Source organism: Palaemon carinicauda, chromosome 28, assembly GCF_036898095.1.
Source record: "Palaemon carinicauda isolate YSFRI2023 chromosome 28, ASM3689809v2, whole genome shotgun sequence".
Lineage (NCBI taxonomy): Eukaryota > Metazoa > Arthropoda > Malacostraca > Decapoda > Palaemonidae > Palaemon > Palaemon carinicauda.
Window position 1 is genome coordinate 28,782,370 of NC_090752.1, and position 24,414 is coordinate 28,806,783.

The 24,414-nt window shown below is 35.2% G+C and overlaps 1 protein-coding gene across 1 annotated transcript in view; it reads right to left on the reverse strand.

The window, feature by feature from the left end:
- LOC137621748 (uncharacterized) overlaps positions 1-23,685 on the reverse strand; it is a 26,493-nt gene extending 2,808 nt beyond the window's left edge. Inside the window, exon 1 of the mRNA XM_068352258.1 lies at positions 23,503-23,685. Coding sequence (XP_068208359.1) covers positions 23,503-23,685 — 183 coding nt within the window. The remainder of the gene's footprint in view (positions 1-23,502) is intronic.
- Positions 23,686-24,414: the final 729 nt, after the last annotated feature.

Consider the following 24,414-nt stretch of genomic DNA (forward strand, 5'->3'; position numbering starts at 1 on the left):
AGCAAAATATAGCTAACACGAGATGAAGAAGTCGGTTATACTTTGAGAATGCATCCTACATTGTCTTTACAACCAGCTTTGGAATGTTTTTGTTAACCGACGGAGCCCTTTTCGGAGGACTCAACTTGGCTCACGGAGAGAGAGTTCTTCAGGAACGATGCTCTCTTTGTGAGGATTATCTGTTATATCTCAACGGGAAGTTGAACACTTTCCGAAAATCTTGGACCTTCAGGCTGTTCTCGTGGCTTCTACCAGAGGTGCCGCGCTTGCAGAACTGCTTTGGGGGAGGAGTTGGAACTAATGGCTCGCAGACTTCACTTCTACGAAGAGCGATAAACTTCTTCCCATTTGTTGGAAGGATGTGGAACGCCTTTGAAGATGCTCAACAATGCGAAATGACTGCAACTGGAATGAAGACTCAAATCGACCAATTCAACGAAAACCTGAAATCCTATTGGATACTCCCAAGACTGCTTCCGGATTTGAATACAGAAAAACCTTTCTGTACACTCGAAAATGGAGCGGTTAGTAACCTCATGTTGGCAGGTGCTGCAGGTTGTCTTTTCCTTGGAGGAGCAATCATTGCGATGAGTGTTATGTCTTCTAAGAAAGAGGAAAAAAGAGCAAATGCCCAACAGGAGGAAGCTAAGGATATTGAAGAAACCGGTGACGCTTATGGATCAGAGGAGAAGACAGAAGAAAACTCTGACTCTTTGGAGATCAAATTGGAAGACACGTCAAGTGAAGAAGAAATTTTCGAATCTTCTGAAGAAACAGAAAATGGTGAAGAATTGCAAGGAAATTATCAAGTAGAAATTAGGGAAGCAGCGGAGGATAATGAACCAGAAGAAGAATATGAAACTGTGGAAATCGTAATTGAAGAATCTTCAGAAAAGGAGGAAAATTCGGATTCTTCCGAGAGCGTAAAAGAGGAAGACATTTTGGGCTCATCAGTTCAAAACAAATTTAGTTTCTTGCCTGACGAAATGGGAGAGTCAGTGGAAGAGGATGAAGATTCAGACGAAAGGGAGGAATCTGAACCAAATACTGAAGATTCAGAAAAGGAGGAAGAATCAGTTCAAAATACTGAAGATTCAGAAAAGGAGGAAGAATCAGTACAAAATATTGAAGATTTAGAAGAGGAGGAAAATTCGGATTCTTCTGAAAGCGAAATGGAGGAAGAATTTTCGGGTATTTCCGTACAAAACCGATTTAGTTTCTTGCCTGACGAAATGGAAGAATCAGAAAAGGATGAAGAATCAGAGGTAGAGGAAGAAGAATCAGAGAAAGAGGAAGAATCAGAACAAATTACTGAAGATTCAGATGATGAGGAAGAATCGGAACAAAATACGGAAGATTCAGAAGAGGAGGAAGAATCAGAACAAAATACTGAAGTTTCAGTAAGTGATGAGGAATCAGAGGAAGAAGAAGAATCAGGGGAAGAATCAAAGGAAGAGGAATCAGAAGAAGAGGAAGAATCAGAAGAAAAGGAAGAATCAGAGGAAGACGAAGAGTCAGAGGAAGAAGACTCAGACGAAGAAGAAGAATCGGAGGATGAAGAAGAATCCGAGGAAGAGGATGAAGATTCAGACGATAAGGAAGAATCGGAACAAAATACTGAAGATTCAGAAGTGGATGTAGATACAGAAAAAGAGGATGAAAAAACCGAAGGCGGCCCCTGCAAAGGCAAAGGTCATCATCTGCCAAAACAAGAGCGTGTTAAAGGAATGCCCCGCAGAGGATTCCAGGGTCGTCAAAAGCCTAAAAGATAAAATCCAGGACCAAAAAAGACCGGCAAGAAGGACACAAAGGCCAAGAACCGAAAGAAGCAACATGTTGAAAAACAGCCCAAGATGCACATTCCCAGGAATCAGTTCCAGAGGAACAGAAGGATGGTGTAAATCTGACGCATCTTGCTTGGAGGATGCTTGGACCAGCTTACAAGGCTGGCTTTGCAGAAAGGAATAGCTGAGCTGCTTTTAGTATGCTATGCTCCCTGGTGGGGTCGTACAGGGGCTTCGCCAGGTGAACAAAAGGTCGGATATCTAGGTCTATTCTTTCGGATACTAACCTTCGGGTGGTTCTAGGGGAATAACCTAGAAGACCGGCTATGCAGAGGGAAAACGCTCGGCTTTTTCTACTATACAGTCAAGTCCTTATAGGATGGCCCAAGGGAGTTCCTCTACTAAAAAAAAAAAAAAAAAAAAAAAAAAAAAAAAAAAAAAAAAAAAAAAAAAAAAAAAGACTTGTAAATCCCAAAAAATTGTTAAAGCTAAAAAATCTAAAAATAAATGATACATTTTTTTTTTATTAAAAATGGTATAAATATCCAAAAAAAATACTTAAAAAATTTAAAAAATCCAAAAAAAATAAAAAAAAGAATAAAAAAACCAGAAAAAACTAAAAAAAAAATTAAAAGGTAAAAAAAAATCCCCCCCAAATACAAAAAAAAAACAGAAAATCAGAAAAATATAAAAAGAAAGAAAGTAGGGGAAGAGGGTCGTGGGAACCAAACCTGCAAAAGTGAGATGGCCAAGCCCACCTGATGAGCCCTTTGGTAAGGGCGAAACCCTTAGGTCTTTCACAGTAGTAGTAGTAGTAGTAGTAGTAGTAACATTATATATATATATATATATATATATATATACATATTTATATATATATATATATATATATATATATATATATATATTCAAATAAGCCATATATATTTTTGATACATTAATGTCTGGATTCTCTTAACGACCTCGGGATCAGAGCCCCAGGCGAAATCACACAAAGACAAGAGCTTGTGTCCGGCCGGGAATCGAACCCTGGTCGGCAAGCTTGTACAGACAGTGACTAAACCACTTGGCCAAGTGGTTTAGTCACTGTCTGTACAAGCTTGCCGACCAGGGTTCGATTCCCGGCCGGACACAAGCTCTTGTCTTTGTATGATTTCGCCTGGGGCTCTGATCCCGAGGTCGTTAAGAGAATCCAGACATTAATGTATCAAAAATATATATGGCTTATTTGAATATGAAAAACACGTCTAAATGTGCAAAATTTATCATATATATATATATATATATATATATATATATATATATATATATATATATATGATAAATTTTGCAGATTTAGACATGATTTTCATATTCAAATAAGCCATATATTTTTTATACATCAATGTCTGGATTCTCTTAACGACCTCGGGATCAGAGCCCCAGGCGAAATCACACAAAGACAAGAGCTTGTGACCAGCCGGGTAAGTTACTGTTTATACAAGCTTCCCAGACAAGGATTCGACTCCCGGCCGGTCACAAGCTCTTGTCTATGCGTGATTTCGCCTGGGGCTCTGATCCCGAAGTTGTGAAAAGAATCCAGACAATACTGTATCAAGAATATGTGGCTTATTTGTATATATATATATATATATATATATATATATATATATATATATATATATAATATATATATATTTTGTCATGTCAAGGGCCTCAATATTTCAGATAGGTTTACTGAGGGGAATACATTTATCACTACTCTTCCCAAAATTATCGGGGCCAACTGTCTCCCTCTTCAGGTGAGTCGACATACTTGAAGAGGGAGGCAATTGCCCCCCCCCCCCCCCCCCAACCCTTCTGAAGTATTTGGTACTTTCCTGTTATTGCCCCACCACTAATTTCGTGATATTAACATTATTATTTTTTCCACATTTTTTAAATTTCATTTTTCTATTTTTCTATTTTTCAGTTTTTCTATTTTTCTTTTTCAGATAAAACAAGCCCACAAATGGATAATTTAAAGACACTCATTCGAAAACTTGACAACGAAGAGAAATGCATAAAATGGTTAAAAGAGTTTGGAATCATGCATTGTTATTATTATTATTATTATTATTATTATTATTATTATTATTATTATTATTACTAGCCGAGCTACAACCCTAGTTGGTAAAGCAAGATGCGATGAGCCCAAGGGCTCCAACAGTGAAAATGTGCAAATGGGCACTCAATGAATCTAGGAGGAAACGTGAATGGGTGGCGTTGTTCTAAAAGGGACTGTAGAAGAAAAAGGAGTATGAACGAATATTTGGCTTGTTATATCAAGGCTGCCTTTTGAGGATATAACTCTTCGTTTATTCATGGGCGTATGAGCTGACTTCAATAAAATAATGCGAGAGAGAACTTGGAATAAATAAAAACACAACGGTTGACTGGAACAATTACATGCGAGAGGTATGTCTTTGGAAGCTTCTTAGATATCCTGATGTAATTGGAGGACCAGGTATGAGCTAATGATGGGTGGGTTTCGGGGAGACTATAGGTCTACCTGTTGAGTCACCAACAGCCGATGCCTCGCCACCCTTGGCTCTAGCTTGGGTGGAGAGGCGGCTTGGGCGCTGATCAAATCTGTATATGGTCAGTCTCAGGGGCACTGTCACTGTCCATTGCCTCTGCCATTCATGAGTGACCTTTAAACCTTTGAATTTAATTACGAGTTCTCTTGCTTGAGAGTACACTTGGGCACACTATTCTATCTTATTTCTCTTCCTCTTGTTTTGTTAAAGTTTTTTATAGTTTATATAGGAAATAGTTATCTTAGTGATGTTACTGTTCTTAAAATATTTTATTTTTCCTAGTTTCCTTTCATCACTGGGAAATTTTCCCTGTTGGGGCCCGTGGGCTTATAGCATCCTGCTTTTCTAACTACGGTTGTAGCTTAGCAAGTAGTAATAATAATAATAAAAATAATAATAATAATAATAATAATAATAATAATAATAATAATAATAATAATTATCATCATTATTATTTTAATGATGTTACTATTCTTAAAATATGTTATTTTTCCTTGTTTCCTTTCCTCACTGGGCTATTTTCAATGTTCGAGCCCCTGGGCTTATAGCATTCTGGTTTTCCAACTAGGGTTGTAGCTTAGCAAGTAATAATAATAATAATAATAATAATAATAATAATAATAATAATAATAATAATATATTAAGCGACACTAGAATTACTGAGACATCACGAGAGAGAGAACATTCCTCCTGTATTAATTGAATCTTACAGAGCCATGAGAAAGGTGTTACACTATTGCTTCAGAAGGAAATTCTCTTAACGCACAAATAAATGAAAAGAACTGACAGCTTCAGAGACGCAGAGCCCTTTTGTCTCTGACACAGAGGCTGCTTGAAGTGGAATTTACTCCGCAAAGAAATATATTGAATGCTATAAATTCTAGATCTATGATTAGCAAACTTTAGAGGTTGGTTTTCTATGTGGGATACGAGAGAAGAAATGTAAAATGAAATGATGGGAGATCATAGTTAAGAATGGAAAAAAACGTTGTATAGACACATACAGAAATATATACATACATATATATATATATATATATATATATATATATATATATATATATATATATATATATATATATATATATATATATATATATATATATATATATATTATATATCTATATATATATATATATATATATATATATATATATATATATATATATATATGTGTGTGTGTGTGTGTGTGTGTGTCTATGCGCGTGTATATATATATATTATATATATATATATATATATATATATATATATATATATATATATATATATATATATATATATATTATATATATACATACTTTATATATATGTATAAAATATATATATATATATATATATATATAAACATATATATATAATATATATATATATATATATATAGATATATATATGTATATATATATATATATATATATATATATATATATTATTCAAATTCTTTATTTGAGCTGTAGAGCCATATACAAAATATTACAATAAAATTAATAGTTATATACAAATATATTAGGAGTAAAACAAAAGGTCTAAACACAGAAAATGTGTTTAGACCACTTTTTAAAAACTAATGATTTTTTAAAGCTATCACTGTTAAAAATTGCACAAATTAAGTGGTTTTTTGAACTCTTTGCTCTCTGAAACAAACTTACAATACATTTTCTCACTAATTCATCAAATGTTGGTATTCCTAAAGAAACAAAGTGTCCGCTTACTCTCGAAAACCTTTCTATTCCCATCAGGTACCTAAAAGAGTCATTGTAACATATCTTAAGTTTTCGTAGGGTTTCCTTTTTACATATCATTGCCAGAGGCATACAATACAGGGAAGTACAGAAAGATCTGAACAAATGTACTTTTGCCTTATCATTGAACATGTGAAAGTTCCTTAGCAACATATTGCCTCGCAAGCATTGCCCTCGATAGAGTGATGCAATATGGTCATCGTCCTTTAGATTGTCATTAATATTCATGCCAAGATATTTACATGACTTAACGACTTCCAACCTGACGTCATTAATATAGAGTGACGGTTCACTAAATGACATGAAATTCCAGGGCTTTATAACAAGAACTTTGGTCTTGTCAGGATTGGCTTCAAGATAATGGTATTTCAAATATTCCATAGTTTTATCTATGAGTATTTGCAACGCTTTTAAAGATGGGGCTAAAAGTATTATATCATCTGCATAAAAGATATGATTCACCTTAACCTCTCCCACTGTGCAACCACCTTCCCTGCTGAGGACCTTTGTACTTAAGTCATCCACATATACGGCAAACAGAAGTGCTGATAGAACACTACCCTGTCTAATACCACAACTGGGTTTAAAAGGAGAGGAAAGACTATTGCCCCACATTACTCTAAAGTCCTGAGTTTTGTACCAGTACTGTAGCAGTGCTATAATGTAAAATGGCACATGTCTTCTCTTTAAAATTTGAAATAATCTTTCATGACACACTTTATCGAAAGCCTTGGACATATCCATTGCGCATACAAAAACTGGAGTGTTTTTTTACCTATAAAACTGGCATGTTTGTTTAAAAAGAAAAAGGGCCATATCAGTGCTGTGTTTAGTTTTATAAGCAAATTGATTATCGGAAGTTGTTAACAAGTCTTTGCATCTTTGTAGGATGATGCATTCAAATAGCTTAGAAATAATAGAGGCAAGGGCTATTGGACGATAGTTATTCTTATCAGAGAGAGACTTATGGTGATCTTTAACTAAATTCAGAATTTTTATTTCAGTCAGATTTTTTGATACGAAGTGATGTCTGCACAAACAAGTGAACAAAAGTGACAGATGCACATACAGAGTTGGATGGGCATATCGTAAGTGATTCCCTGTGATTCCATCCAGGCCCGGGGCACTATTTAACGAAAGGGATTTTAAAGCATCTTTGACGTCTTTAACGGAAACAATTGGTATGGTGCTTTCTTCATCTTCATTTTCCATCGATAAAGACATTTTTGGATGGTTCGTGCCTTCCATAATATGAGCATAATGATTCTTCCAACCTTCCGCAATGTTTGACTCTCCCCTTATTCCATCAATACTAACCGGTAGTTTGGTAGTTTTCTTTCTTATTTTGTTTATTGTTTTCCAAGGATTTCTCCTGCTCATATCTCTAGCGATTTTTTCCTTTGTTGTTTTGTTTACCGTCTTCTTGCAGACTTTGAGTGCCTTTTTAAAATTTCGTTTAGACAGGACCATCTCGTCGTATTGCACACCCGATCTCGGCATTCCCATTTCCTTCCATAATATATATATATATATATATATATATATATATATATATATATATATATATATATATATATATATATATATATATATAATTTCACAGTAACTCATCAGCCCAATGTTGTGAGATTACACGTCTCCACAAAAAGATATGACGAAAAATTTAACTACTTTGAAAATAAAAAACGAAATTACTTAAATGAGGATTATATACACACACACATATATATATATATATATATATATATATATATATATATATATGGAGAGAGAGAGAGAGAGAGAGAGAGAGAGAGAGAGAGAGAGAGAGAGAGAGAGAGAGAGAGAGAGAGAGAGATTTAATATAATCCATCCATGGTCCCTGCCACAAAAATAAAAAAAAAGGAAAGAAGGTAAAAAGACAAGTCTTCACCGTACCCCATAATTACATGCAAAACACGAAACCAAAAGCCCCAAAAACTCTCGAATGATCTTTCCTCTCCTTCAAAAGTCCACAACTAGTCCATGGGAAATAGCTTTTTAGGTCAAACAAATTGCAATATTTTGTTTTATTGCATGAACATGTTATATGGACTCTTAGAAACACCATATCCAAAATGGGACAAATTCGGCCATTTTGAAGTTGTGAAAATCACACTTTTAACGTTTTCGGAGGGTACATTTTTCCATATATTCCCGTTTTTCTCCAAAACGGTTCATCGTACGGGTAAGATGTATTGGTACAAAAACAATAGAAAATTAAATTCTGTACATGTTTGTCTCTATAAGTATTTACCCTAAAATGGAAAGTTTTTGCGCAAACAAGCCCGGAATTGGAATACACACATTTTGGAGAAACTGAAAAAAATTGACTTTGTACTCACATTTACCTGAATATCTCTTAAACTACTAACTTTACGGTAAAATGTCATCGAATTGCTCATTTAGAGTGAAGATTTTTCTTTATTTTGGCGTATTTACTTTCCATTATATCTTTATATTTTGCAAAAGAAACACACACACAAATAGACAATTTTAATTCATGCAAAACAGATGAAAATAGAAGGTTCAGTAAAACAAATTGCAATAGTTTATTCTATGCACGAATGTCTCATTTGGACTCTTTGGAACACCACAGTAAATAATATGACAAATTTGGCCATTTTGAATTTGAGTAATTCCGTATTCAAAATGGCGACCGTTCTCACTGTTTGAACTGATGTATCTTAAATTTCCACTTTTTAATGCCTGCATGGCCGATAACAGAATATTCTGTTAGCACGAAGCAAGCTTCTGCCACTTCATTGCAGATAATGTTGACCACAATACAGTAACAATTACTGGAAAGGACACTTATCATGGCATGGGTCTGATGTGTGCAGTCACACCACCAGTAGCCACATCGCAAACAGTCATTCGGAATTCAGAATATTTTAAGACCAAGCCAAAAAGTATTGCATTAAAAAGATATAGAAAACTTGGAAAGGTGGGAGACATGTTGAACTACAAAACAGTATTGTCCATTGTCCATGATGACATCAGAGAACATCTTGATACCCTTTGGAAGATTTCATTTCCTTATAAATGCAACAGGCCAGGATGGTCCGGCTTTATGCAGACCATTACCCGAGGTAGCCAATTAGGAAAAGCATCCTTCCACTTCTTACCAATGGTTGACTTGGATCCAAACAATTTAAGCTGTATCTTTACTACCCTGATGTTTGTAAATGACGAGTACATTAAATACAACATATCGCCTGCCATCATATTTGATCAACCCTTGTGGCTCAAGGCAAGGCATATCATCAGCCATGAAAACCAACTCAAACATATTGTTCTCATCCTAGGGCCATTCCATACCTCAATGAGCTTCCTGGACACTATGGGTCACATCATGAAAGATAGTGGACTGAGAACACTACTGGACCTTGTGTATGGGCCCAACACTGTCAACCTTATGCTGACTGGAAAGGCATATGAGCGAGCAGTACGTGGCCACTTCTTAGTTAATGCTGCTTTGAATGTATCAGTGGTCAAGAAAGCATCAGATCATGAGGCCACTCAGAATTCAATAGATGGAGCAGTACAGAAGTTTGACAAAGTTCTTCGATCAACAGAAACATAAGTGGAAACTGAAGACCAGGACATATTGGCAGTTGAAGAGAGGCTCAGAGATATTCAGGATCAGCTACAACAGAGCCCAAATGGAAAATTATGGGTTCAGTACATGGAGATGATGGATATCCTGTGATCTGCACTCAGAGGTCAAAGAACCAGTCAGCCAACATTGTACTTCAGGGCACTACAAAGAATGCTTCCATTTATTGCTGCCTCTGGACACAATAACTACACAAAATCAGCACATCTATTCCTCCAGGACATGGTGGACCTACAGAAAACGAATGAGAAACTATATGACCAACTTAATGAGTCTGGTTTGTTCTTCATTAGGAGATCGGACAGATACTGGGCTGGGTTAGCACCAGATCTTGTTATTGAGCAGGTGTTAATGAAATCCATAAAGTCAACGGGAGGCTTAACACATGGACGAGGTATGGATGAAATTCAACGAACAAAATGGTTACAAGCCATGCCAGTCTTTGCTCAGATAAGTGATGAAGTAAAGAGTGTCCAGGAGAAGACTGGCACTGAAAGAAACAAAGACTTGACTGAATCCAGAAGGATGAGAGATCAGGAGGATACTTCAAAGATTTTCCAGTACCTAGAACATCATAGTCCTTTCACAGAAAATGAGTATTTGTACAACATTATTTCAGGATTATCCGCACCACAGTCAAATGCTCACCATGCCAAAGATTTTGGGAACAATATAATCAAAATGATGGAAGACCAAAATGCAGCAAACTATATCTTCAGAAAGAAACACCAAATCAAGACAATGGGTCAGAAGATAGTAACAGATGGAGTTGAAGTGCAGGTAGATCCTCAAGCTCTATTTCAGCACTTACTTGTGATAGCCAGTAATGCTGAAATCAGCTTAAGTGAAACCATGAGGTTTGAGCTCTCTGTATACCCACCATCACTGTTCACAAGCAATGAACTTCCTCGAAGTGCCACCAAATCTCACCTTGCAGATGCCATATCAAAATCCACAATAAGTCAAGCTGAGTCAATCCCTGATACTGAATGTTCTGTTTTTGATGGTGGATCCTTGCTTCAACGCATCAAATGGACTGCAGGAGAAACATATGAAGATATTGCATCCAAATATGTTGTTCTTTTCAAGAGAAATAGCTATCCTATTGTTGTCTTCGATGGATATAGCAATACTGCATCGACAAAATATGACTCACCTGACACGCACTAAAGTCTTTACCTTTGGAACTAAGGAGGCATTTCTAGCAAACCATAAAAACAAACAGAGATTTATCAACTTTCTGTCTGAAACTCTGAAGGAGCATGGTGTATCTACAAAGCATGCAGAGTGAGATGCAGATTTTCTAATAGTGCAAGAGGCAGTTAACATGGCAGTTAGCAAGGTAACATACGTTATAGCAGAGGATACTGACATTTTGGTGCTTCTCTGTCATCACATGAAGTCTACCAGTCAGCCCCTGTTCATGGTATCACAGAAATCCAATATGAAGCATCGCATTTGGAACATCGGAGAAATTAGTGCACGACTCGGTGAAGAATACTGCAGGTGTTTGCCATTTATGCATGCTCTGTGTGGATGTGACACCACGTCAAGGTTAAACAAAATAGGAAAGGGAGCTGTACTGAAAAAACAGTGTTCTCTGCGAGTGTGCTGTGCCATTCTTGTCTCCCAGCTCAACTCACGAGGAAATAAAAATAGCAGGAGAACGAGCAATTATTCAGATGTACAGCTCTAACAGTGATTGTGCAACTCTTGATGACCTGAGAATGAAAAAGTTTCAGGGTAAAGTCATCAAGAGTTTGAGAAGTGTAGATATGAAAGACCTGCCACCTACTAGTGATGCAGCGAAATATCACTCATTCTGGGTTTATTATCAAACACAATTCTGGCTAAGTAACAGTGATATTAAACCTGACGATTGGGGCTGGAAGAGAAATAGAAGAAACTTAATTCCTTGCACGATGGACAACAGCCCTGCGCCTGATGCCTTGCTGAGAGTAATCAGATGCAAATGCAAAGGCTTTTGTGACACTCAGCACTGCTCATGCAAAAAACACAGGTTATATTGTACAGATTTTTGTGAGGAGTGTCAAACTAGCACTTGTGTTAACATATTAATAGACGAAGACACTTAACATGATTAATTTAGTTTGTGCATGTATTTTGAGCAACAATGATTATATTTTTTTATTTCTGTTATTTTCAAACACCGTCAAGAGCTAATCAATAATTTGATCGTTTTTCATTTTAGTTAATCTTGCATATATTACAACCATTGTAAAACCCAAGAAAAATGCAAAGGTAATTTTCTTTTTGAAATATTAAGTGCAGCCTTCATTTCAACCACGGGCCCACAGATGTTACGTGTGAAAACTGATGTCTGCAGTAATTTCCTGGAGACCATGTTTTTTTTAGTAATAAATATATATATATATATATATATATATATATATATATATATATATATATATATATATATATATATATATACAGTATATATATATATATATATATATATATATATATATATATATATATATATATATATATATATATATATATATATATATATATATATATATATATATATATAAATTTTATATATACGGAATTACGAATACTCAAAATGGCCGAATATGTCAGTTTTTTTACTGTGGTGCTCTAAAGAGTCCAAATGATACATTCGTGCATAGAATGAGCTATTGCAATTTGTTTTACTGAACTTTCTATTTTCATCTGTTTTGCATGAATTAAAATTGTCTATTCTTGTGTGTGTGTTTCTTTTGCAAAATATCAAGATATAATGGAAAATAAATACGTCGAAATAAAGAAATATCTTAACTCTAAAGGAGCAATTCGATGACATTTTACCGTAAAGTTAGTAGTTAAGGAGATATTCAGGTAAATGTGAGTACAAAGTCGATTTTTTCAGTTTCTCCAAAATGTGTGTATTCCAATTCCGGGCTTGTTTGCGCAAAAACTTTCCATTTTAGGGTAAATACTTATAGAGACAAACATGTGCAGAATTTAATTTTCTATCGTTTTCTTTTACCAATACATCTTACCCGTGCGATGAACCGTTTTGGAGAAAAACGGGAATATATAGAAAAATGTACCCTCCGAAAACGTTAAAAGTGTGATTTTCACAACTTCAAAATAGCCGAATTTGTCCCATTTTGGATATGGTGTTTCTAAGAGTCCATATAACATGTTCATGCAATAAAACAAAATATTGCAATTTGTTTGACCTAAAAAGCTATTTCCCATGGACTAGTTGTGGACTTTTGAAGGAGAGGAAAGATCATTCGAGAGTTTTTGGGGCTTTTGGTTTCGTGTTTTGCATGTAATTATGGGGTACGGTGAAGACTTGTCTTTTTACCTTCTTTCCTTTTTTTTATTTTTGTGGCAGGGACCATGGATGGATTATATCAAACCTCTCTCTCTCTCTCTCTCTCTCTCTCTCTCTCTCTCTCTCTCTCTCTCTCTCCCTCTCTCTCTCTCTCTCTCTCTCTATATATATATATATATATACATATATATATATATATATATATATATATATATATATATACATATATGTATGTATATACATAATCCTCATTTAAGTAATTTCGTTTTTTATTTTCAAAGTAGTTTAATTTTTTGTCATATCTTTTTGTGGAGACGTGTAATCTCACAACATGGGGCTGATGAGTTACTGTGAAATTATATATATATATATATATATATATATATATATATATATATATATATATATAGAATATATATTTATATACATACATATATAAAGTATGTATATATATATATATATATATATATATTATATATATATGTACACACTTTCATGTGCATGCATACATATACACGCGCACAGACACACACACACACACACACACACACATATATATATATATATATATATATATATATATATATATATATATATATCTGTATGTGTCTATACAACGTTTTTTTCCATTGTTAACTATGATCTCCCATCATTTCATTTTACATTTCTTCTCTCGCATCCCACATAGAAAACCAACCTCTAAAGTTTGCTAATCATAGATCTAGAATTTATAGCATTCAATATATTTCTTTGCGGAGTGAATTCCACTTCAAGCAGCCTCTGTGTCAGAGACAAAAGGGCTCTGCGTCTCTGAAGCTGTCAGTTCTTTTCATTTATTTGTGCGTTAAGAGAATTTCCTTCTGAAGCAATAGTGTAACACCTTTCTCATGGCTCTGTAGGATTCAATTAATACAGGAGGAATGTTCTCTCTTTCGTGATGTCTCAGTAATCCTAGTGTCGCTTCATATATTATTATTATTATTATTATTATTATTATTATTATTATTATTATTATTATTACTTGCTAAGCTACAACCCTAGTTGGAAAACCAGAATGCTATAAGCCCAGGGGCTCAAACATTGAAAATAGCCCAGTGAGGAAAGGAAACAAGGAAAAATAACATATTTTAAGAACAGTAACATCATTAAAATAATAATGATGATAATTATTATTTTTATTATTTTTATTATTATTATTATTATTATTATTTTTATTATTATTATTACTACTTGCTAAGCTACAACCGTAGCTAGAAAAGCAGGATGCTATAAGCCCACGGGCCCCAACAGGGAAAATTTCCCAGTGATGAAAGGAAACTAGGAAAAATAAAATATTTTAAGAACAGTAACATCACTAAGATAACTATTTCCTATATAAACTATAAAAACTTTAACAAAACAAGAGGAAGAGAAATAAGATAGAATAGTGTGCCCAAGTGTACTCTCAAGCAAGAGAACTCGTTATTAAATTCAAAGGTTTAAAGGTCACTCATGAATGGCAGAGGCAATGGACAGTGACAGTGCCCCTGAGACTGACCATATACAGATATGATCAGCGCCCAAGCCGCCTCTCCACCCAAACTAGACCCAAGGGTGGCGAGGCATTGGTTGTTGGTGACTCAACAGGTAGACCTATAGTCTCCCCGAAACCCCCCATCATTAGCTCATACCTGGTCCTCCAATTACATCAGGATATCTAAGAAGCTTCCAAAGACATACCTCTCGCATGTAATTGTTCCAGTCAACCGTTGTGTTTTTATTTATTCCAAGTTCTCTCTCGCATTATTTTATTGAAGTCAGCTCATACGCCCATGAATAAACGAAGAGTTATATCCTCAAAAGGCAGCCTTGATATAACAAGCCAAATATTCGTTCGTACTCCTTTTTCTTCTACAGTCCCTTTTAGAACAACGCCACCCATTCACGTTTCCTCCTAGATTCATTGAGTGCCCATTTGCACATTTTCACTGTTGGAGCCCTTGGGCTCATAGCATCTTGCTTTACCAACTAGGGTTGTAGCTCGGCTAGTAATAATAATAATAATAACAATGCATGATTCCAAACTCTTTTAACCATTTTATGCATTTCTCTTCGTTGTCAAGTTTTCGAATGAGTGTCTTTAAATTATCCATTTGTGGGCTTGTTTTATCTGAAAAAGAAAAATAGAAAAACTGTTCAGAAATAAAATTTGAAAAATGTGGTAAAAATAATAATGTTAATATCACGAAATTAGTGGTGGGGCAATAACAGGAAAGTACCAAATGTATTTATCTATCATTCTTCAGAAGGGTTGGGGGGGGGGGCAATTGCCTCCCTCTTCAAGTATGTCGACTCACCTGAAGAGGGAGACAGTTGGCCCCGATAATTTTGGGAAGAGTAGTGATAAATGTATTCCCCTCAGTAAACCTATCTGAAATATTGAGGCCCTTGACATGACAAATATATATATATATATATATATATATAAATATATATATATATATATATATATAATATATATATATATATATATATATATATATATATATATATATATGTATATATGTATATATATATATATATATATATATATCAAATAAGCCACATATTCTTGACACAATAATGTCTGGATTCTCTTAACGACCTCGGGATCAGAGCCCCAGGCGAAATCACGCATAGACAAGAGCTTGTGACCGGCCGGGAGTCGAATCCTTGTCTGGGAAGCTTGTATAAACAGTAACTTATCCGGCTGGTCACAAGCTCTTTTCTTTGTGTGATTTCGCCTGGGGCTCTGATCCCGAGGTCGTTAAGAGAATCCAGACATTGATGTATAAAAAATATATGGCTTATTTGAATATGAAAATCATGTCTAAATCTGCAAAATTTATCATATATATATATATATATATATATATGTATATATTTATATATATATATATATATATACATATATATATAAATATATATATATATATATATATATATAATGTTGTTACTACTACTACTACTACTACTACTACTGTGAAAGACCTAAGGGTTTCGCCCTTACCAAAGGGCTCATCAGGTGGGTTGGGCCATCTCATTTTTGCAGGTTTGGTTCCCACGACCCTCTTCCCCTACTTTTTTTTTTTTCTGCTTTTCTGTTTTTTATTTGGGTGGGGGTTGTTTTTTACCTTTTAATTTTTTTTTTCTAGTTTTTTCTGGATTTTTTAATTTTTTGTATTTTTTTGTATTTTTTAAGTATTTTTTTTTGGATATTTATACCATTTATAATAAATTTCTTTTATCATTTATTTTTAGATTTTTTAGCTTTTACAATTTTTTTGGATTTACAAGTCTTTTTTTTTTTTTTTTTTTTTTTTTTTTTTTTTTTTTTTTTAGTAGAGGAACTCTCTTTGGCCATCCTATAAGGACTTGATTGCATAGTAGAAAAAGCCGAGCGTTTTCCCTCTGCATAGCCGGTCTTCTAGGTTATTCCCCCAGAACCACCCGAAGGTTAGTATCCGAAAGAATAGACATAGATATCCGACCTTTTGTTCACCTGACGAAGCCCCTGTACGACCCCACCAGGGAACATAGCATACTAGAAGCAGCTCAGCTATTCCTTTCTGCAAAGCCAGCCTTGTAAGCTGGTCCAAGCATCCTCCAAGCAAGATGCGTCAGATTTACACCATCCTTCTGTTCCTCTGGAACTGATTCCTGGTAATGTGCATCTTGGGCTGTTTTTCAACATGTTGCTTCTTTCGGTTCTTGGCCTTTGTGTCCTTCTTGCCGGTCTTTTTTGGTCCTGGATTTTGTCTTTTAGGCTTTTGACGACCCTGGAATCCTCTGCGGGGCATTCCTTTAGCACGCTCTTGTTTTGGCAGATGATGACCTTTGCCTTTGCAGGGGCCGCCTTCGGTTTTTTCATCCTCTTTTTCTGTATCTACATCCACTTCTGAATCTTCAGTATTTTGTTCCGATTCTTCCTTATCGTCTGAATCTTCATCCTCTTCCTCGGATTCTTCTTCATCCTCCGATTCTTCTTCTTCGTCTGAGTCTTCTTCCTCTGACTCTTCGTCTTCCTCTGATTCTTCCTTTTCTTCTGATTCTTCCTCTTCCTCTGATTCCCCATCACTTACTGAAACTTCAGTATTTTGTTCTGATTCTTCCTCCTCTTCTGAATCATCCATATTTTGTTCCGATTCTTCCTCATCATCTGAATCTTCTGTAATTTGTTCTGATTCTTCCTCTTTCTCTGATTCTTCTTCCTCTTTCTCTGATTCTTCTTCCTCTACCTCTGATTCTTCATCCTCTTCTGATTCTTCCATTTCGTCAGGCAAGAAACTAAATCGGTTTTGTACGGAAATACCTGAAAATTCTTCCTCCATTTTTCTCTCAGAAGAATCAGAATTTTCCTCCTCCTCTGAGTTTTCAGTATTTTGTATTAATTCTTCCTCATCATCTGAATCTTCAGTAATTTGTTCTGATTCTTCCTCTTTCTCTGATTCTTCTTGCTCTACCTCTGATTCTTCATCCTCTTCTGATTCTTCCAATTCGTCAGGCAAGAAACTAAATCGGTTTTGGACGGAAATGCCCGAAAATTCTTCCTCCATTTCACTATCAGAAGAATCCGAATTTTCCTCCTCTTCCGAATCTTCAATATTTTGTACCAATTCTTCCTCATCATCTGAATCTTCAGTAATTTGTTCTGATTCTTCCTCTTCTTCTGATTCTTCTTCCTCTACCTCTGATTCTTCATCCTCTCCCTCTGATTCTTCCATTTCGTCAGGCAAGAAACTAAATCGGTTTTGTACAGAAATACCCGAAAATTCTTCCTCCATTTCGCTTTCAGAAGAATCCGAATTTTCCTCCTCTTCCGAATCTTCAATATTTTGTACTGATTCTTCCTCCTTTTCTGAATCTTCAGTATTTTGAACTGATTCTTCCTCCTTTTCTGAATCTTCAGTATTTGGTTCAGATTCCTCCCTTTCGTCTGAATCTTCATCCTCTTCCACTGACTCTCCCATTTCGTCAGGCAAGAAACTAAATTGGTTTTGAACGGATGAGCCCAAAATGTCTTCCTCCTTTACGCTCTCAGAAGAATCTGAATTTTCCTCCTTTTCTGAAGATTCTTCAATTACGATTTCCACAGTTTCATATTCTTCTTCTGGTTCATTATCCTCCGCTGCTTCCCTAATTTCTACTTGATAATTTCCTTGCAATTCTTCACCATTTTCTGTTTCTTCAGAAGCTTCGAAAATTTCTTCTTCACTTGACATGTCTTCCAATTCGATCTCCAAAGAGTCAGAGTTTTCTTCTGTCTTCTCCTCTGGTCCATAAGCGTCACCGGTTTCTTCAATATCGTTAGCTTCCTCCTGTTGGGCATTTGCTCTTTTTTCCTCTTTCTTAGAAGACATAACACTCATCGCAATGATTGCTCCTCCAAGGAAAAGACAACCTGCAGCACCTGCCAACATGAGGTTACTAACCGCTCCATTTTCGAGTGTACAGAAAGGTTTTTCTGTATTCAAATCCGGAAGCAGTCTTGGGAGTATCCAATAGGATTTCAGGTTTTCGTTGAATTGGTCGATTTGAGTCTTCATTCCAGTTGCAGTCATTTCGCATTGTTGAGCATCTTCAAAGGCGTTCCACATTCTTCCAACAAATGGGAAGAAGTTTATCGCTCTTCGTAGAAGTGAAGTCTGCGAGCCATTAGTTCCAACTCCTCCTCCAAAGAAGTTCTGCAAGTGCGGCACCTCTGGTAGAAGCCACGAGAACAGCCTGAAGGTCCAAGATTTTTGGAAAGTGTTCAACTTCCCGTTGAGATATAACAGATAATCCTCACAAAGAGAGCTTCGTTCCTGAAGAACTCTCTCTCCGTGAGCCAAGTTGAGTCCTCCGAAAAGGGCTCCGACGGTTAACAAAAACATTCCAAAGCTGGTTGTAAGCACTTTTGACAATGTAGGATGCATTCTCAAAGTATATACCGACTTCTTCATCTCGTATTAGCTATATTTTGAAAAAATCGATAGATGACAAGGAGACGGTTCCGAAAGATTTTGAAGACATGAAGCCTCTTTTTGAGTCTGGGAGCAGGGTTTTGAAGACATGTTGAAGAGTCAAATGTCTTTAGCATCTCTTCATTAGTTTTCTTGCAAAAATTTATATTTTTTTCTATTTAAGAAATACAAAGAGGAGAGAGAGGAGAGAGAGAAAGAGAGAGAGAGAGAGAGAGAGAGAGAGAGAGAGAGAGATACTGAAGACATCTAGACCTATAAAACGGGTTGAAACCTGCTCTCCGAGTTGCCGAAAGAAACTTCACGTCTTCGAAGTCTTTCGGAGCCGTCTGCTTCTCTCTCTCTCTCTCTCTCTCTCTCTCTCTCTCTCTTTCTCAATTGTTCTTGTTTTTGCACGTTCATTATTCATTCCATTTGTTAAAAGCAGTATCTCTCTCTCTCTCTCTCTCTCTCTCTCTCTCTCTCTCTCTCTTAATTAATATTTCTTGCCTTTGCTCATAGATTGGTGAAAAGTTACCTACTTTTCTTTATATAAAAACCAGTCTCTCTCTCTCTCTCTCTCTCTCTCTCTCTCTCTCTCTCTCTCTCTCCTCTCTCCTCTCTCTCTCTCTCTCTCTCAATTATGCTTGTTTTTGCTCGACCATTGTTCATTCTATAGGTAACAAGTAATCTCTCTCTCTCTCTCTCTCTCTCTCTCTCTCTCTCTATGTGTGTATATATATAAAAAAAATTATATATATATATATATATATACATACATACATACATACATATATATATATATATATATTTATATATTTATGTATATATATATGTATATATATAATATATATACAGTATATATATATATATATATATACATACAGTATATATATATATATATATATGTATATATATATATATATATATACAGTATATATATATATATATAAATATATATATATATATATATATATATATATATATATATATATAAATATATATATATATATATATATATATATATACTATAATCATCATTCGTAGACAATCTTCTGCAGAAATAAAATCCAGACATGGCCGTCCACTCGCGTTTGTTTATGGTCTTTTTATGCATTTTTCTTTTATAGCTCGTCAATCCATTTTCTTCTCTTCATTCCCCTTTAGATATGTATGTACTGTATATTATAACGTGTATATGATAAGGTTACTGTGTCCATCCGTATCGTAAAGAATTTTAAACAAACAATTGCCCTCTCTCTCTCTCTCTCTCTCTCTCTCTCTCTCTCTCTCTCTCTCGCTTTAGGCTCCTTGACCTTTGGCATTGTGATACTTGTAACCTACATTGGCATAATAATTCTCTCTCTCTCTCTCTCTCTCTCTCTCTCTCAGCGATTCTCATTAAGGTATATCCCTAACCTCATCTTACTGTCTTGTGAATCTATTTTCATATCCATTTTATTCCAAATGATTTTTCCTGCAATGAATATATAGAATGAAGGTAATGTATTGCGTTAATAATTAATGTATTGTAATAGATATTCAATTATTGCATTATATTGTATTGTAAATACAAAGGAGACTTTGTTGTGAATACCCTCTTTTTTTTGCAGACACTGTATCATACAATACCCTCTCTTTTGCAGACACTGTATCAAAAAATACACTCCTCTTTTACAGTCACTGTATCATAAAATACCCTCTTTTTTGCAGTCACTGTATCATGCAATGCCCTCTTTTTTGCTGAGACTGTATCAAACAATACACTCCTCTTTTACAGTCACTGTATCATACAATATCCTCTTTGTTGCACACACTGTATCATAAAATACCCTCTTTTTTTTTGCAGACACTATCATACAATGCCCTCTTTTTTGCAGGCACTGTATCATAAAATACCCTCTTTTTTGCAGACACTATCATACAATACCCTCTTTTTTGCAGGCACTGTATCATAAGATATCCTCTTTTTTGCAGACACTATATCATACACTACCCTCTTTTTTGCAGACACTATATCATACACTACCCTCTTTTTTGCAGACACTATATCATACACTACCCTCTTTTTTGCAGACACTATATCATACACTACCCTCTTTTTTGCAGACACCGTCATACAATACCCTCTTTTTTGCAGGCACTGTATCATAAAATACCCTCTTTTTTGCAGACACTATCATACAATGCCCTCTTTTTTGCAGGCACTGTATCATAAAATACCCTCTTTTTGCAGACACTATCATACAATACCCTCTTTTTTGCAGGCACTGTATCATAAAATACCCTCTTTATTGCAGGCACTATCATACAATACCCTCTTTTTTGCAGGCACTGTATCATAAGGTATCCTCTTTTTGCAGACACTATATCATACACTACCATCTTTTTTGCAGACACTATATCTTACACTACCCTCTTTTTTGCAGACACTATCATACAATACCCTCTTTTTTTGCAGGCACTGTATCATAAAATACCCTCTTTTTTGTAGACACTATCATACAATACCCTCTTTTTTGCAGGCACTGTATCATAAGATATCCTCTTTTTTGCAGACACTATATCATCCACTACCCTCTTTTTTGCAGACACTATTTCATACACTACACTCTTTTTTGCAGACACCGTCATACAATACCCTCTTTTTTGCAGGCACTGTATCATAAAATACCCTCTTTTTTGCAGACACTATCATACAATACCATCTTTTTTTGCAGGCACTGTATCATAAAATACCCTCTTTTTTGCAGACACTATCATACAATACCCTCTTTTTTGCAGGCACTGTATCATAAGGTATCCTCTTTTTGCAGACACCATATCATACACTACCCTCTTTTTTGCAGACACTATATCATACACTACCCTCTTTTTTGCAGACACCATCATACAATACCCTCTTTTTTGCAGGCACTGTATCATAAAATACCCTCTTTTTTACAGACACTATCATACAATACCCTCTTTTTTGCAGGCACTGTATCATACACTACCCTCTTTTTTGCAGACACTATCACACAATACCCTCTTTTTTGCAGGCACTGTATCATAAGGTATCCTCTTTTGCAGACACTATATCATACACTACCCTCTTTTTTGCAGACACTATATCATACACTACCCTCTTTTTTCTAGACACTATCATACAATACCCTCTTTTTTGCAGGCACTGTATCATAAAATACCCTCTTTTTTGCAGACACTATCATACAATACCCTCTTTTTTGCAGGCACTGTATCATAAAATACCCTCTTTTTTGCAGACACTATCATACAATACCCTCTTTTTTGCAGGCACTGTATCATAAAATACCCTCTTTTATGCAGACACTATCATACAATACCCTCTTTTTTGCAGGCACTGTATCATAAGGTATCCTCTTTTTGCAGACACTATATCATACACTACCCTCTTTTTTGCAGACACTATATCATACACTACCCTCTTTTTTGCAGACACTATATCATACACTACCCTCTTTTTTGCAGACACCATCATACACTACCCTCTTTTTTGCAGACACTATATCATACACTACCCTCTTTTTTGCAGACACCATCATACAATACCCTCTTTTTTGCAGACACTATATCATACACTACCCTCTTTTTTTGCAGACACCATCATACAATACCCTCTTTTTTGCAGGCACTGTATCATAAGGTATCCTCTTTTTGCAGACACTATATCATACACTACCCTCTTTTTTGCAGACACTATATCATACACTACCCGCTTTTTTGCTGACACCATCATACAATACCCTCTTTTTTGCAGGCACTGTATCATAAAATACCCTCTTTTTTGCAGACACTATCATACAATACCCTCTTTTTTGCAGGCACTGTATCTTACACTACCCTCTTTTTTGCAGACACTATCATACAATACCCTCTTTTTTGCAGGCACTGTATCATAAAATACCCTCTTTTTTGCAGACACTATCATACAATACCCTCTTTTTTGCAGGCACTGTATCATAAGGTATCCTCTTTTTGCAGACACTATATCATACACTACCCTCTTTTTTGCAGACACTATGTCATACACTACCCTCTTTTTTGCAGACACTATATCATACAATACCCTCTTTTTTGCAGACACTATCATACAGTACCCTCTTTTTTACAGTCACTGTATCATAAAATACCCTCTTTTCTGCAGACATTGTATCATAAAATACCCTCTTTCTTGCAGTCATTGTACCATAAAATACCCCCTTTTTTGCAGTCATTGTATCATAAAATACCCTCTTTCTTGCAGTCATTGTATGAAAAATACCCTCTTTTTTGAAGTCATTGTATCATAAAATACCCTCTTTTTTGCAGTCATTGTATAAAAAATACCCTCTTTTTGCAGTCATTGTATCAGAAAATGCCCTCTTTTTTTGCAGTCATTATATCATAAAATACCCTCTTTTTTGCAGTCATTGTATCATAAAATACCCTCTTTTTGCAGTCACTGTATCATAAAATACCCTCTTTTCTGCAGACATTGTATCATAAAATACCCTATTTCTTTCAGTCATTGTATCATAAAATACCCTCTTTTTTGCAGTCATTGTATCATAAGATACCCTCTTTGTTGCAGTCATTGTATCATAAAATACCCTCTTTTTTACACTCATTTTATCATAAAATACCATCTTTTTTGCAGACATTGTATCATAAAATACCTTCTTTCTAGCAGTCATTGTATCATAAAATACCCTCTTTTTTGCAGTCATTGTATAATACAATACCCTCCTCTTCATTTCAACTCGCTTTAGTAGAGTAACCCCATTCAATACAATAACCTCTACATTCGCTGCATATTAACAATATATTCACAAAAAAAGTCTCCTTTGTATTTACAATACAATAATGCAATAATTGAATATCTATTACAATACATTAATTATTAACGCAATACATTACCTTCATTCTATATATTCATTCCAGGAAAAATCATTTGGAATAAAATGGATGTGAAAATAGATTCACAAGACAGTAAGATGAGGTTAGGAATATACCTTAATGAGAATCGCTGAGAGAGAGAGAGAGAGAGAGAGAGAGAGAGGATTATTATGCAAATGTAGGTTACAAGTATCACAATGCCAAAGGTCAAGGAGCCTAAAGCGAGAGAGAGAGAGAGAGAGGAGAGAGAGAGAGAGAGAGAGACTGGTTTTATATAAAGAAAAGTAGGTAACTTTTCACCAATCTATGAGCAAAGGCAAGAAATATTAAGAGAGAGAGAGAGAGAGAGAGAGAGAGAGAGAGAGAAATACTGCTTTTAACATATAGAATGAATAATGAACGTGCATAAACAAGAATAATTGAGAGAGAGAGAGAGAGGAGAGAGAGAGAGAGAGACGGCTCCGAAAGACTTTGAAGACGTGAAGTTTCTTTCGGGAACTCGGAGAGAAGGTTTCAACCCGTTTTAA